The sequence below is a fragment of the Callospermophilus lateralis genome, chromosome 13 (genome assembly GCF_048772815.1).
Source record: "Callospermophilus lateralis isolate mCalLat2 chromosome 13, mCalLat2.hap1, whole genome shotgun sequence".
NCBI classification, from domain to species: domain Eukaryota; kingdom Metazoa; phylum Chordata; class Mammalia; order Rodentia; family Sciuridae; genus Callospermophilus; species Callospermophilus lateralis.
This window is the reverse complement of record NC_135317.1, coordinates 36,329,281-36,347,004: the sequence shown is the minus strand read 5'-3', so window position 1 is coordinate 36,347,004 and position 17,724 is coordinate 36,329,281. Positions and strand designations below refer to the sequence as shown.

General features: G+C 36.4%; 1 protein-coding gene across 1 annotated transcript in view; it reads left to right on the top strand.

Annotated features, from left to right (window-relative positions):
- Malrd1 (MAM and LDL receptor class A domain containing 1) overlaps nucleotides 1-17,724 on the top strand; it is a 638,713-nt gene that overhangs the window by 344,286 nt on the left and 276,703 nt on the right. The window contains exon 27 of the mRNA XM_076872892.1: nucleotides 15,996-16,241. Within this exon, the coding sequence (XP_076729007.1) occupies nucleotides 15,996-16,241 (246 nt within the window). The remainder of the gene's footprint in view (nucleotides 1-15,995; nucleotides 16,242-17,724) is intronic.

Sequence of the window (17,724 nt, the reverse complement as noted above, 5' to 3'; positions counted from 1 at the left end):
TGTGTGTGTGTGTGTGTGTGTGTGTGTTTCTTTTTTCTTCTTTTTTTTTTTGCGCCCCATCTCCCTATTGAAGTAATCTTTTGCTTCCTGTATTTCTTTATGTAGATCCTGTTGAAATGTTATTTTGCTGCCTGCATTTTCTGCCATATATCATCCTTTAATTTGTGGAACATTTTAATTATGTACATCCTAAACTCATTTTCTGTAATTTCTTCTGGTGTGTTGGCCATGGATTCTAATAAGTGGTAGATTGATTTGTTTAGGGCACTTTCTTACCTTCTCTTTTTATATTGTTGTGTGTCTCCCCTTCTAGCACTGTGGATCCAAGGCATTACTGATTTTACCTTATAGGCTTATAGTTCCCCTGTAGGGTTCCAATACCTCCTTTGAGGTGAAGGACGATGTTCTCAGATCCCAATATAAGCAGTATAAACCCTAAAAACTAATGTTAGCTATTAAGATGTTTACAGTTTGGTTACAATGTACAAAAATGGTGAATTCAAGTATTATCTACAGTATACTCAGTAGGTTCATAAAATGGTTTACAGTTTCTGATGGTGGACAAAGAACCAGGGTTGAGGAATAGAATGATATGCTGAGAAAGTAGGAGCTGAGGACATTGTTATTATATCTTATATTGGGTAGACAAGTAAGTGGGAAGACAGTAGAGTGCAGAAAACAAACACATACATATATATAAAAAAATTTGTAAAAACACTAAAACAGTAGAAATTGTTTGGGGAAAAAAAAGGAAAATAAACAAACAAAAGGAATAATCGACACAATTGTAATATACTATTCAGATGTCCCAGTCCTCAAAATCCTAATTCATGAAAAGTAATTGGTTTCACATATTTTGGGGATGTGAGGGCAGGAGAGTTGAGAGGGAGAGGAAAAAGAAATCTTGAAGGAAGAAACGGGGATTGTTTGAATTGGATATCGGTATCTTTCCTGCTTCCTCCTCATCTAGTAGTGGGATTGTCTGTTGTTAGCTGATATCTCCACCCTCAGGATGGCGAAGGTAACCAGGGTGTCACTGTGCCAGGCTAGCAGCTGCTGGGGAGACGGGGCATTAGAAACTGGGTACCTGGCCAGTTCCAAACTAGGAGTTGCCCTTCTGAAGATGGTGATGAAGTTACCCCAAGATGAAGGAGACTGCTTTCAGCAATGGGGTGTCAGATTGGATGGGGGGAGCCAGGCAATGGTGTTAGATGATTAGTTCAGAAATGAACTCTGTGGCTTGCAGTGTGTGGATGTCGGCTGACTTCCTAGCCTATGTGAGGTTCTTGGATGCAGCAGGCCATTGCAGGCAGGGGACTATTTTTTGCTGCTGCAGTGTCCCAAGACGGTGGCAACCAGGGGGCCCTTTGTTGGTAGATGGGGGTCCACATGGGAGTAGCAGCTGGAATTCCTGTGTGTGGGAAGCTGCTGGATGTCCTGTGTGGGAGCAGCATTTGTGATATCTGTTTGGGGTGTGGCCAAAAGTTCTAGGCAGGTGCTGATGCCACTGGTCCCACTTGAGTACCCAATGGTCCTGTGTGGGCAAGTAGTTGGGAGACCTACTCTGATGCTGAGGCCTGGAGCTGTAGACGGGCCTGGTAGCTGTGATTCCTGCAAAGGAGCAGGAATATGGCCCGCAGAGAAGCAGTATACTCACTACTTGAGTCTGCGGTCATGGAGGACACAGAATTCTGCCTCCCTCTGGCCCGCCATCTTGGATTCCCCCAACACTTGTTTATTTTTTAAGGCAGTTTGGTAACTAACTCATCTGTGGAGTCATCACCAGTGGTTCCTTCTGCTCCTGGTATCACTGATCCTTCTTAGCATTAGTTACATCATTCAGTTCTACTTATAGAGAATTATATTATTTGTCAAACTTTATTATAACTTACTACATGGATGTAAATATGCTCTTCTGCTTCTTGTTATGAAAAAGAACACAAGGGCTGAGGTTGCAGCTCAGTGGTGGAGCACATGCCTAGCATGTGTGAGGCACTGGGTTCTATTCTCAGCATCACATATAGAAAATGAATAAAATAAAGGTCCATCAACAGCTATCCCACAATTCTAGACAAAAATTAACAGTAGCTCATCTTATCAGAATAAACCAAAAACTTTATGAGGGATCATAAAAACTGCAGACAGCATCTGCTGACCTGACTGTCCTCCTGAAATGCAGTACCTTGCTCCTTAGGATCCGACCACATGGACTTCCTTGGGAACTTCCCAAAATGCAAACTCTTCACCTGCGTAAGTTCTTACATTTAGAATACCCTAAACCTGATCTGCAGGGGTTCTCCTTCACTGAATTAACTGCTCTAATCAAATGTTGTATTCTTAGCAATACCATCAGAAAAGTCTTCTTCCACAGAAGCTCAGCCTGACAGTTGTTTTCTCTTTTGTTGGAGAACAAATACCACGAGGACCAATACTTGTCTTCTTCTCCACTGTGCTCCTTGTCACAGAGCAACGTGCCTGGCATGAAAGTGACGGTCAGTTTTTTATTACATAGAGTGTGTTGGTCAGCTTTTCATCACGATGACTAAAACGCTTGATGACAAGAACAACTTAGAGAAAGAGAATGTCAATTTTGGCTCCAGTTTCAGAGCTCTCAGTTCATGTTCAACTGACTCCAATGCATAACCATAATGGCAGAAGGGTGCAGAGGGGAAAAGCTGTCCAACTCCTGACAGCCAGGAGGGGTTGGGGGGGGTGGATAAAGTCCTCGAGAGCGTGCCCAGAGTGACCTCCTCCTCCAGCCATATCCCATCTGCCTACCACAGTCCGTTCAGATTAATCCACTGATGAGATGGGAGCCCTCCTCATACAATCATTTCACCTTTGAACCTTACAGCACTGCCTAATGTATGAACTCCTGGGTGGTCATTCCTGATCCCAACCATAACATAAAGGAATAAATGAAATAATGACATAAAAACTCTTTGGATGTTTTTTTGTCTTTTTGAAAATTTTGATTCTACTAGCTTCAATTTATTATTTTTTAATTTCTTCTTTATGTTATTGAAGATTTGTGGGAGAATTTTCTTTCCAATATTGTGTCCGAAGTACCATGTCTCTCCTAAGCAAATAGTATGACTTTATCGTCTCGCCACCTTCTCAGAGTAATTTTGTGCCTACTTATTATCTCTGCAAGACCATGTTTATGTTCTAAAGTTATATTTAGATTCAGTGTACTAGTATTCCCTTAGTATTCACTGATTCAATGAATTGACCAATTTGCCTCTTGGATTCTTATGGAAAATAAATAAGACATAGAAAGAGTATATAAAAATAGTAATAAAATTTGTCTCTGCCAGTCTCTGGGTTTATCTGGGGTTTTTAAAATATGTATAAGCTTTTCAGGTGTTAAATTAAGACACAAAACCACTTGCCCTCAATTCTGGAGGCTGAAGCTGGCCAGATGAAATATTTGATGATTCTAGCAAAACTGACTTCATATCCATCAATCCTCCCTCTCTGTTGGGAGAGTCTCCATGACACAGGAGGCCTAAGGCTCCTAGGTTCATGCAGGTTGCTGCTCATTCAGGGTTAACCAGGGGACTTCCAAAAGTCTCTTTGTTGTTGTTCTCCCCACCAAAAATGGGACATTCATACTCTTCTCATTGTTACATTGAGAGTTATCAGTGGTCACAGCAATATAAACAGGACGATGATGAAATGAGGGGATGAGAGTAGGACATGAAGCATTTACCTGGAATATTTTAGATTGAGATGAGTTTATCAGATTAGCTAATTAATAATATGAACTTGTTGTCCAGCCCTAAAAAGCATGATAATAAATATTTGGTGTCACGTACCTCATACGGTGACCTTGATGATTATATGACATGTACTGTAAACTCACCCAGAAAACCCAGAAGAATAAACATTCAATAAGTTTTTGCTTTCTTTTTATTTATTCATTTTAAAATATTTTATTAGTTGTTGATGGATATTTATTTATTTATTTACTTATGGTGCTGAGAATCAAACCCAGTGCCTCACATGTGCTACACAAGTATCTACAACTGAGCCACAACCCCAGCCCTCTTTTTATTTTTGATAAATATTAATAAAGTTAGATATTTTGAAGTCAGATGCGTACTGTACATTATAGCTTTGGAAATTTTACTTACTTTAGTTTTCTTGTCTTCACTTTCATCATTTGAAAATGAAGATACCTAACATTCCTGACAATGGTTATGAGAATCAGAGATAATATTTTTAAGATAAGTTTTAGGTCTAGCATAAGAGATACCATATAGGAAGTGATTAATAAATAATTATTATGACTAATAAATACTTACATTAATAAATATATTAATGATTATATTAATAGTTTTTATGACTGATTTTACTATTTACTTTAAAATTATTGTTTTGTTGCCTTTAAATATGTTTTAGTCATATTTACATAAATATATGAAATAATTTATACATGTGTGTAGCATATCATATATGCAGTAAATGTGCACTGTATAATATACATGTACTATGTATGCATACACACACACATACACACACACACACACACACACACATAAATACTGAAAAACAGTTTTACCCTAGTTAGATGATAAATATTTTATAGAAAGGGAGCCCATGTTATAATCCTGTTACAGGAATTTTGTACCACTTGCTATGAAATATGTATTCAAAGGCACAAATATCTGCACTGAAATAAATTCAAGCAGAGTTTATTCTAATTAATTTTAGAATATACTATACAAACAGAAGTGGCATTTATACATACAAGTACTAAGGTTTTATTTTTTTCCTCCTAATAGGATTTAGCTTAAATTCTTTATTTTCCCTTTTGTATTAGGTAATTTTCTCAGTATCATTACATAGAATTTATTTTATCTGCTTCAGCTATTGTAGATTCGTTATATGAAGATGTTATTAAATTGGGATTGTGACTGTAGAATTTTATGGAAATAATAGGAAAAACTTTGCTTAAACTATTGGAAATGTATATTTTGAAGAAATTGAGTAGCTGCTGTCAATGTTGAAAACAATAGAAAGACCCCCCCACACACATACCACCAATGTTGATCATATTTTACGACAGTAGATAGATTATAGGTCATTGCTTCTCTGTGGAGCTGTCATCTTGGTATCTTCAAGTTCTTTAATCCAGTGCTGCCCCAATCCCTGTCATCCTTGTCTAACAACCAAAGTGCTGATGTGTCATTTATTCAACCAACTGCAAGCTGCCATTACTTACTCACTGGCCTGTGCCTCTCCCTTGATTCATTCAGCTCATACATTTGTTCATTCATTCATTTTGTTCTTGTTGTTCATCCAGCAAATATGCAGTGAATACTTTCTAAACACAAGCCAGCTTCTGTCACTCACAGACTTACAGACTAGTGACAGTTATTCTGCAAATAGCCATGCAAACAAGAATAGCACTAATCTTATTAAAGTCCTGTGAAGAAATACTTGGTGCTATCAAGTGGATAATAGAGGGATCAGAACAAGCAAGGCTTCTTCAGAGAAGTGGCAGCTGAGCTGAAATGTGTAAGAATTTCAAAGAGAATCTTGGAGGCAGGTGGCCCAGAATATTGAGAAGTGTCTGTGGGTTGGAGGGGCTGCAAGAAGGCCAGTTTGTCTCTGGTGGGGAGTCCAGGCTAAGAGACTGTGATATGTGAGTAACCCACAGACTTTGAATTGATTCTATGTCATGGTAATGAATTTGATTTTTACCCTAATTGTGATAGGAAGGAAGCCATTAAAGACTTTGAAGCACCATGGTGATCTAATTAGCGTTTCAAAGCCATCAATCTGTTCACCAAGGACAGGAATTTCAGGAGGGCAAGAATGGACACAGAAAAGCCAATTAGGAAGCTATTTATTAGTTAAGGTGAGAGATGGTTATCCCTTGAAGTCCCTTAAGAGAAGTGGATGATTTAAGAGATATTTAGGAAGTAAAATAGGAAGGTTGTTGGTGACCCGCTGAATAAGAGGGACAAACAGGTAACAAGGATAACTATTGAGGTTCTCTTTTATCACTACTCATGACTGCTCCATTGCTCTACCTTTTGATACAGGTACTCCACGCTAAATTTAGTATAGATTCTAGACATTTTCAAATAGCATGTCATTTCTTAAATCTCCTTTTCTCAACTAAAGCAGATTCATTCTTATCTTCATTATTCCCTCCACAGCCATTTAGAGTGGGGTGTTCTGTCTTCCACTCCTCACAAACCACGAGGTCCAGAAAACCACCCAGCCTGCCTTCCACCTTTTCTTTGCCCTAGACTGAGCCCCTGGCAAAACACCATTCTAACTTAACTTTATTACTTTTTATAAAAAAAAAAAAAAACAACAAATGTCTATTTAATACCCATGCAATTTCTATGGCTTCTGTGCATATGTTCTTATTTCCAAAGAAATTATTGATTTCTTGTGTATCTTTTCTGAGACTTTTTAATAAGTATGCCAGTGTGTGTGCGTGTGTGTGTGTGTGTGTGTGTGTGTGTGTTGTGTGTGTGGGGAGAGAGAGAGGGAGAGAGAGAGAGAGAGTGTGTGTGTTCCTCTTTTTCTGTGTATGTAAATAAAATCATCATTCTCTCCTTTGTATCTTTCATTTCCACTCAAAAAATCTTAACCATTCTTCATTCCAAATGCCATAGGAAATTTCAGGCGCATCAAGGTTTACAATAAACAACAACAAAAAACTGAAACCGCACAGAACTAGAAAAAGAGGGGGAGAATTTTATTTAATATTAGATTACTGAAAACCATAAAAAGGAAATGTTGACAAATTTGATTTCACAAAACAGAAAATATAATTTTGCTAAAATGATTTGGATCTTCAGATTTATCCTCAGATCATACTTCAAGCTCCAGCTTGTCTCACAGCAGCTGCTCTGTTTGTGATACTGAAAGTAAAACCAGTTCTTCTGGAAAACTCTACGCCTCTATCAGGCTCACGGAAACACCATGAGACATTATTATGTTTCACGTTTATTGCCAGAAAAAAAAGGAATTTTGCTGGAGTTTCTTCATGTTTTAAAATTTCAGAAAATAATGATTTTCAGTGACTAGTCTCATTATCTTACCTGTGTGAATATAGGAAACTAGAAAGTGAGTGAGAACAAATCATTCACAACAAGGTGTCAGAAAGTTCCTCCAAATTAGAATCATTAAGGAACATTTGTTTTTCCAGGTATCTCTGGATTTTAGCTCTTCCACTGTAGAATCAGAATCAATTTTACGTTAACATATGATGTAAAGATTTCCTAAATGCTAGGAATTAAAATTGGATACTCTTTAAAATGAATGAATAAGTCATTGCTTCTGAAAAGATCTTTTAAAATGACTATCCTATTGGTGGTCACTTTGGTCATGTAAATTTTGTCATGTTGATCGAGATTTAGAAAGGACTCCGAATATTTTCATTGATATTATTTGGGATGAAGATAGTGGGAATCATAGGAACATTATTTGGAAGAACTTTCAATTTGTTTCTGGTTGGGAGCTGAGCCTAGGGCCACTAAACATTGCCAGGAAACAGAAACACAGAAACCTGCTGTGCATGAACCAGAGTCTTGGCCATACTGCAATTGCAAGCCAGGTGGGAACCGCATTAGACTTTACTCCTTTGTGGCCCAAAGCTTCCTTTTCTGGCTTAGGTTTGCTTCTGTGTTTTCCTTATTTATTTATTTATGTATTTATTTATTTATTTCAATCAGAATTCTTCCTTCTCCCCCGGCCCCGCACCAATTCGTTAAAGCTACTGTCATCAATATTTTCTGGAATTTCTTTTTTGAGTTTTACTTTCTTCCATGCTAGCATTCTAATGTTACTTGCTACTATTAAAGTAGGACCCACAGTACCTTCATTTTTTTTTTAAAATTTTTGCTGCAAATTACTAAGAAGAAAAAAATGAAGAAAATTTCACAAGTCACAAATACGAAAACCTTTAAAATGTTTCAACATCTCTCAATGCCATGATTGACCTATGTCAAGAGAATAACCAGAAGAGAATAATCAACTGGTTTCATTTCATCATGTAGAGAGTATACCATTCTATCTAACTCTGTTGACACATAAATAAAATTGCACAGTGAGAAAAAGTAAAGCAGCCTTTGACATCTAGGACCTGGACTGGTACAATCAATGAAGCTTTGATGTTTCTATAAACTGGCCTGACATGCATGACTAGTGTTTTGTGTTCTCCTGTTGAAAAATGAAAAATTTCCCAGGACCTCATCATCAAACAAATCTATCCTCAGATCATGAAGCATCAAGATAAAAACAAGATCATTTTGTGAGTATGTTTAAAGATAGGCCAGACATGAACAGTATCTCAACGAAAAGCAAGACCAAGAGAACCCATACCCTGATCCATGAGTGAAAGGTACCTCTGACTAAGTACAATTCTAGCCTGTTCTGATTTTACCTTTTTAAGCTAAGATTTATTAAGATAAGCAATTATAATATGGTCCCTGCTTCCTTGTATACCTAATCCAGAGCAAAGCACCACCCCCTTGGATCTGTCTTGAAATAGCCTAACCAAAACCCCACTCCTGTAGCAAATTGTATTAAAATCCTTTAACTGAAATGTTCCACAATTCCCCAAGGTGTGTGTTTCCATTGCTGCAACAAGTAATAAACCCAACTCATTCAAGTATAGATGTGTATGTGCTCGTCTTTGGATGGAGGGCAATAAAACAGAAAATGGGGTCAGGATTGTACAGTACCTGTGGGTTATTTTAAAAACTTTAAGTAGGTTGGTATGCTTTGGGAGGTTTTACTTTTACTTCTTCTTTTTTCTTGTTAAATTTTTACATTTTTAATAACTTTTTAAAAATTGAAATAGTTCAAATTCACAGAAATGTTCTGAGAATTATAAGAGAGTTTATGCATACATTTCACACAGATTCATAAATTATCATTTGTCCATTTGTTTTATACAAAATCTGACTTTTTCTGAATTATTTCATAGTAAGGTGGAGATATAATCATGCGTTTTAATTCCAAATAATTCAGTTTCCTAAGGTGAAGGACATTCATTTACATGCATAGTCATCAAATTATAAAGTACAGCATTAATATATCAAACATTAGTATATCATTATCTTAGACATCATTCACATTTTACCATTGTCATGAGAATCTCCTATTTTTATTTTTTTTTACTGGAATTGAACCCAGAGATGCTCCCCAACTCCTTTTTTTTTTTTTTAAATTGTGTTTTAAGAGAGGGTCTCAATAAGTTGCTGAGGCTGGACTTTGAACTTACAATCCCCCAGCCTCAGCCTTCCAAGTTGCTGGGATCATAGGTATGTACCACTATGCCTGGCAAGGGAATATCGTTGTAATTTTTTTTTTTTTTTACCTCATTCAGGATCCTGTTTAAGATGATACACCATACAATTGGCCCTTCCTGTGTTCTGCATCCTCAAATTCAACTGTGAATCAATTAGAACTTAAAAAAAAGTTTTGTTGCTAGTGACTTATACTATTTAGGTAGGCTGATGATGGTTGCACCTGCACTGAAGAGGTATAGACTATTCCTTCTAGATCATTATTTCATAAATGATATAAACAACTATTTACATGACATTTGCAATGTTTGGGGCATCATAAGGAATCTACAGATGATTTGAAGTATGAAAGAGAATGTGCATAGATCATATGCAAATGCTACACTTTCTATATGAGATCTGAGCATCCACAAATTTTGGTATCCAGGATATCCACCAATACCAAGGGATAACCACATTTAGTTCTTATGTGCCTTTATATTTCTTTAATTTTAAATGATGGCTCAGTCATTGTCTTTTTTAACCTTGGTATCTTTGGAAAGGATGAGGCTTTTATTTTGTAGAATAAACAATTTGTGTTTGTTAATTTCTCCTTATAATTAGAGTCAATTTATGTATTTTGGTGAAAATGCTGCTGCATACTTCCTTGACTGAAAACGAGTTGATATACGCTATTATCCCGATCCACTGATCTGTCTCTCCACTAATGGATATCATGTCATCTTAATCATTATAGCTTTATAATATATCCTGACATCAGGTAAAGTAAACTGGTTAACTCTTCAGCTGATTTAGGAGCTCTTAGTTTCCATATACCTTTTAAAATCATTTTGCAAATTTCCACGAAAGCATCCTAAAATTTGATTAGAATTACATCAAAATAATAGACAACATTAAGGAGAATTGAGTTTTGAACAATTTTTAGTTGAATGATGTACAAACCTGATGTAAAATCTTTAATAATATTTGGGGGTTTTTATTTTTATTTGTAAATGTTTTCTAGTTTTTAGTGTATAAAGACTTGGCATGCATTTTGTTATATTCTATACTTAGAATTCTATACCTAGAAATTTATATTTTGGTATACTATTTTAAAAACTTTTTGTTTTCTAAATTTCAGATTCTAGTTTATTGCTAGCATTCATAAATAATTCATTGCTGTATGGTGATGATATATAGACTTGCTGCACTTAGTACTAGGAGCTTTTTGTAGATTTTGTGGAATTGTAAATTAATACATTGAGCTTATTTATAATAGCTGTATTAAGTTTTTTGATAATTCTTTTAGCTCTATCACATTTATATTCTTTTTTTCTTCATTTTAACTGAAAAGAAATGTATATATTTATCATTTATAGCCGTTTAAAATATGTATACATTGTAGAATGGCTGAATTGAATCTGCTAACATGTGCATTACCTCACATACATATCATGTTTTGTAGTGAGAACACTGGAAATATTCTGTTCTTAATGATTTTCAAGCATACAGTATATTAACTACAGTCATCATAATGTACTATAGATCTGAATCTATTCCTTCTAACTAAAATTTTATCTTTTTGACCAACATCTCCCAACCTCACCACCCCGCCGAATCCCTGTCATATCTACATTTGCTTCTATTAGTTATTTTTTCTCCTGGTTATAGATCATATTTCCTGATATTTCACAGATTTTGAATTCTGTGTTGCTGAGTCCTGCAGTTTGGTACATTATTTCAAACATGATGAAATTTATCCTGGAAGGCATTTAACTTGCTTACAGTTCTGTTTTGTCCTTTTGAAACTTGTTTTTAACCTTTTTTTTTTTTCAGGGTAGGTTTAGAATAGAAATCAGGAAATATCTTTTTCTGTAAAGTTCCAGAGTGATTTGTTTTCTTACAGGCTGTATAGTCTTGGTTGCAACTGTTCAGCTCTGCCCAATCTAAAAAGTAGCCATACTCTAATATGTAAACCTCTGCTGTGGGTATGACTCGGTCTTAATAAAATTCTATTTACTTAAATAAGTGCTGGGCTCAGTGTGACCTTGGCATTGCAGTTTTCCAATCCATATCTAAAGAATATTCCATTCTAGAGCTACTTGGACCCACTATTAGCATGTATTATTTCTAGAGTTACTATTGAACGTCCTGTGTATTTATCAAGGACTATTCATGGTGGCTGGAAGAAACTCAAAGAGGTCTGGCTTTCTGTGAACACCAGAAACATTTTAGCTCACAGCTCCTAGTTATTATTCTCTTGGAAATTATTCTTTTTCTTCCTTTGGGAACACTGCCCTACACACCTGCAATTGGAATGCAGCCAAAGGCTTGAGCACATCTCTGGATCTCTTCCTCTACACAGCTCCTTTTTCTCTACACCCTGCCTTGTAAATTCCAGCTGTCCCAGTCTCTGTCTCCTCTATTTGCTAAAAACTGTTTTATACTTGGTTTTCTCTTTTAGATCTTCAATCTGGAAAGTGCCTCTAAGCCAAAGCCTGGGGTGATGATAGGCTCTGGTTTTGTGTCCTTTCTCTGGGGGATCACAGTCCTGCGCTTCTTGTTGTTCATTGTTGGAAAACAATTGTTTAATGTATTTTGCCCCAGATTCCAGTTGCTTTTGCCTGGAGGATGATTTCATACCATCTTACTCCCTCACAGCTGGAAACAGAAGTTACCTCATTATTTAGTATGGTTTTCTGTCTTTTCTTGGGCCAGTAAGCTCCCCTGAATGCCAGCTCTTCAAACATTTTTATCATAAAGTTATTTTTATTTTTTCTTTGCATTTTCTTAATTTTGGGCATGGGTACCCCTCCCCCACCCCCACCCCAGGCTCATCTTGGACTTTTTTTTTTCCCCTCAGCACAAAAGTGACCATGTTTTTTCAAGAAGACTTTGTTCTTTGTAAGGAGGAATCCTATGTAAATGTTGTAGGGTATCAGGCAGATGTGCTTCTTTATTAATTAATGGGCCACAGGGCATGAGGTTAAGGGCATAGAGATCAGCTAGGAAAGCAGGGTAATAGAATTATACAAAAAAAAAAAATAGTGGCTTTGACAAAAATATAGCAGTAGATGTATTCTAATGGTAGGGTTGACAATTGACAGAATTTGCTAAAGATTACATATAATTTGTGAGATTTTAAAAGTTTACATATGATAACTTTATTTCGTAGGGCTTTGTGGTCATCAACAGATGTGAACTGAACTCACATTCAAAATTTGGTTGGATGTTGAAACTGATAACATCATATACACACCAAGAAGACTTGAAATGTTTTAAAATGGGACGTTAGGGGAGAGTAAGATTATTATCAAACATGCCCCAAAATAACTTGAGCTGAGATGGAAGAGGAGATGACTAAGGGTTTTATAGTGGGGTAGACTGGGGTGAAAGTTTCTCTGTATTGCTGGGGGGGGGTTAATGGGTTTGAACTTGCTGATAAGGTACATAGCTCTTAAGAAATTCTAATCTGGTTTCCCAGACCCTAGGCAAAAAGAGGGAGAAAAAGGGTGAAACTTAGAGCCTGTCAGCAGTCAAGTTAAACATCAGAAAAATAAAAATAAAAAATAAACAACAACAACAACAAAAACAAGCTTCATTTCTGCATAGTATTCCTTACAAGATTTTTTTTCTCTAAGTAGCTCAAAATATAAAGTTGCCATTCCCAGAAATGGCGAAGAATGTGAAAGTCTGGGGAGGAGGAATCAGTGTTTAGATTAAGTCTGTTGTTTCAGATGACTTTAAGATATACATTGGTATACATTTCAGTTTGTAAAAGAGAACAAATTATGCATTTTATGATTTGTTCTCTTTTACAAACTGAAATTTCCTATCAACATGGTCTCTACCTAACATAAGCAATATATTACTAAAAAATCAAAGCTGCATAACTTCATAAGAATTTTAATAACAGAATCACTTAAAGATAGATGCCCTACTTTTAATTGGCCACTCTGTGTGTGTGTGTGTGTGTGTGTGTGTGTCTCTAACAAAGCAAAGGCATGAAAATAATTTGTAAACAGATAAAAATTTAACTTGATAATTTCCTTTGACATCTACCCCAAACAAATCATTATTGTCTGTTATTTTATGACAGAAGTGATTTGATTTTTTATTAATGTAGAGACTGTGTTCAAATATAGATTTGTGTAGTATTTAAATTATTATATGTTTTACTATTTTTGCTCTTAAAGTGTAAAACTTTATTACTATCCTAAGATATTAGGTGTATTGACTTGTGTGTCTTATGTCAGAATTCATGATATATTTCTTTTAAAAACATGTCTAAATTTTTTTCTTTTTGATTTTGGAAGAACTGGGTTGTGGCTTAATTCAGTCACTTTAGAAAAAAGCATCATAAGAGTCAGTTTTGTTTTGTATCTTTAAACAAATTGAAATTGACAGAATCAATAAAAATGCCAACTTGTATAAAATTAAATGATCTAGTAATTTTCCAGGCTCTCAACAGTTCCTTTAGAAATGATGCAACTGGTGGCCAACCCCACCTTTAAACCATTTTTTAAACCAATGAATTTGAATATCAAGTCAGAATATAAGAGACCTGGTTCTCAGTCACAATTCTACTTTGGAAAAATCCAGGAGTCATTTAGCTTATAAAATCCTGAGTTTTCTCATTTACAAATGAGAGAGTTGATGTAAATGACTTCCATTTCTGTGTAAGTTGAAAATGCTTTAATGGTAGATTCTTTTTTGTTTGTTTGTTTGTTTTTAATGTTAGATTCTAAGTCAAGAGTGTAATTGAAGCATTGGAAGTCTTTTTGTCTTACCTTCAATCTACTAAAATGAACCATGCATCTAAATAAAAAGTTTGATCCCATACTGCTAAAAGGATAATATTAGCAATTAACCCAGATAGAAAAAGTTTTGTTAGATACAGAATGCATAGATAAAACTTATTTTCAAAAATTTGCAAGAGGAAAGACCATTTAATCATGCTATTAATAAGCGGTCTAGGAAATACATGGAGTACAAACCTTAGAACACATTTTCTTCCCAGCAGTTTCTGTAAGAAACTCCACTACTCTTCTACTTCTTTCCTCTTGACCATCTGTTGTTGAAAATTTGAGGCTGATTCAGGACAGAAGAACTTCTATATGAGATTGTGTTAGTCAGCTTTCGGTGACTACAACAAATACCTTAGATAACCAACTTATAAAGAGGAAAGGTTTATTTTGTTTCGTAGTTTTAGAGGTTTCAGTCCATGATTGATTGGTCTCTTTGCTTTAAGGCCTATGGTGAGGTAATATAGCAGAATGGAGTGGTGTAGGAAAAGTACTCACTTCATGATGGGAAAGAGGAAGGAAGGGAGGAAGGGAGGAAGGGAGGAAGGGAGGTGGAGGTGGAGGGAGGGACCAAAGTTCTACTGTCTCTATTAAAGTCATATCTCCTGTGACATAAGGCCCTCCCACTGGATCTTGACTCTGAGAGTTTCCACCACCTTCAATAGCACAATCCTGGGAACAAGCCTTCAAAGCATGGGCCTCTGGAGGAGATTTCAGATCCAAATTATAGCGGAGGTTTTACCAGAGAACTTCCCAGAACCATCTTAAAATAAACCCCTGAAGCGTTACTCACCACCTCTGAACCACACCAGCTGTCAATCACCAGGCAACTTGCCTCTAGTCCTGGGAGCCACCACTTTAGAAGTAAATCAAGAAGTGGTATTATCAGCTCCTCTCCCTGCCTGGTGGGGAAAACAGGAAGAACATTTCTGATTCTGTACTTACAGAGATCAAATGTGTAGCTAAAATCTCAAGTTGGAAAAGTTTCTCAACCTTTCCTTCTGAAATGTTGCTCTTCATCATGGTTATGTTCTAGTGTAATATTAGAACAGTATAATCACAAAACCTTGAAAGTCCATGTTGAAGTGCTCTCTCACTTCCAAAGCACTTTATTTCACTCATTTATTTACTTATCACCTACTATGTATGGTCTAGGCCTCATTCTAGGCACTGATCTCGTAGCTGGTAGTCTCTTTAGTTAGCTCAACTTCTCTAGGATTTTGCCTCTCTCTTTCCCTCTGTCTCTCTTATTAGACAAGGAAACTCAAGTTCATCAAGTACCAGTATGAACCAAGTCACGTAACTAATAAATATCAGCCCTAGAGTTCAAACTCAGTCTTCAAAAGCATTATTCTTTCTGTTATGTTTTTGTGAAGAGATATCTATGGCTGGAATTGCTTTGCAGGGAAATTGCTTCTAAAATTCCAAACAACTGACCAATAAATATGCATTTTAAAGAAAAATTTTTTGGAACTCATGCATTAGCCATATATTCATGGTGATGCTTCTGAAGAAGTATCTTGTATACGTTTGGCTTCTGAGAAATATTGAAGTGAATGGATGCTAGAATGTACTTCCAAATTCCCCATAATGCATGAGCTCTTTAGCACCTTAAAGATTTTGTTTCAGGGTAAAAAATGGAAGGTTTCACTTTGACTGTCAGATATAATTAATATTTTTAAATGCAGCTTTGGGAGTCTTGGGGTATTTTCCTGGATCGATAAAGTAAAAACTTTTTCACTTGTAAATGATCATTGTGAGTAATCTTTAGGCCAGAACTCTGAAGCAGATTAGAAGAGAGAGAAAGGGGAGTCAGGTACCTTGAATTCTTAAAAACACCATATTCATATATTATAATGAATCTACTCTGTCTTGTACCTTATTTGAATGTGTCTGGGATATTCCATTCTGTTTTTCATTTTTCTCTTTTTAGGTTACTGCCCACATGGCTATCGGGAATGTCAGAACGGCAAATGCTACAGAGCAGAGCAAAGCTGTGATTTTGCTGATGACTGTGGAGATAATACTGATGAGAATGAATGTGGTGGCTCTTGTACTTTTGAAAGAGGCTGGTGTGGCTGGCAGAACTCCCTGGCTGAAAACTTTGATTGGGTTTTGGGGATTGGCTCTCATCAAAGCCTCCGACCTCCCAAAGACCACACACTTGGAAATGAAAATGGTAGGTGATTCAGTTGTTAAGTTTGCCCTGATCATATCCACAAGGTACATCTCCTGTCTTCCCTGAGAGCAACTGGAGATACAACCACAGTGAGACTTGCAAGTCAGCCAAACACAGTGTTTTTGTTTCCTGTGGCCATTGTAAAATAAGGAATGGCCATGAAACTGGGTGTCTTAAACAAGAGGCATTTATTGTCTCACATTGCTGAGAGCTGGAAGCCCGAGATCAAACTGTTGGCAGAGTTGTTTCCTTCCGAAGGTTCTCAGGGAGAATCATTTCCTCCATACCTCTCTCCTGGGTTCTGACAGCTTCAGATGTTCCTTGCTTGTAAATGATGGTTGCTTCTGTGTTTTCATTTGATGCATGTGTTTTCTCTGCCCCAATTCCCCCTTGTTATTATGATGCAATCATATTGGATTAGGGTCTACCCTGATAGCCTCATCTTTACTTCATCATCAGCAAAGATCCCATTTCCTTTTATGAGGACTAGGGTTAGGGCTTCAGTAGTGGGGTGGCGGTTACAATTCAACCCACAACAGTGAGTAGCCAAAATCTAATATCAATCACTGTTTTGATAGATAGTTAGGTGATAAGCCAGGCTATCATCAGATTCCTAAATGGCAGGCACTTGTCGTAAATAACCCTGAATTCTGACACTCATTTGATCATCAGCAAGTCACTTAGTTTTCAGAATCTCAGAGTCTTCGTTTGGAGGTCATGAATTTGTCACTGTATAGCTAGCAAAGGTTGTGCAGATCACATGAGATGATATATATAAGGGGAAAGGTCTTTGCAACCTGTCGAGAGACTGTGAAAATGTAACTACAAAGCCACATATGTTAAGAATGTTGGGTGTGGATTATTTTTAAAATAAATCTCAGTCTCGTTGCTCAAGGAGCAAACAACATGAGCCAAATCCCAAACTAGGGGGTGCCACAAAATTGTGAAAAGATGTTTAAATATTGGTATTCCATAGGTCTGTTTTAAAAAATCAAGGAAGCCAGGCTTACCAAGTCAGGGCATAGAAGACCTAAATCCCATTCAAACACTCAGCTCTCCATACATGAAATTTTGTTTAATATATAAGAATAAATTTAATCCCTTTCCTCTCATGTTGCATATCAGAATTCTCAGTATTTTATTTACATACTCATCAAGTGACTGAATATTCGAAAGCACATGATATTCCCTTATTTAGATTTCACAGGGAACTGTGGCATCGTTTTATAATAACTGGATAGCTGAAGGAGTCCATTAAACGATTTCTATAACTGTCTTGTTGATCTGATGGCATAAATATCCTGTCAGATCAGTTAATCTGCATACTGTGAGGCACTGCACTAAAAGCACAGACAGTTGGAAATTGTCCTGTCAGTGAGCTAGGGACAAGGCCATTAGATTTATTCTCTGTTTCAAATGGAAATGCTATCGGCAGCTCAGATCTTATGAAATGTACTTAAAAACCCTAAGGAAGATGGAGAAA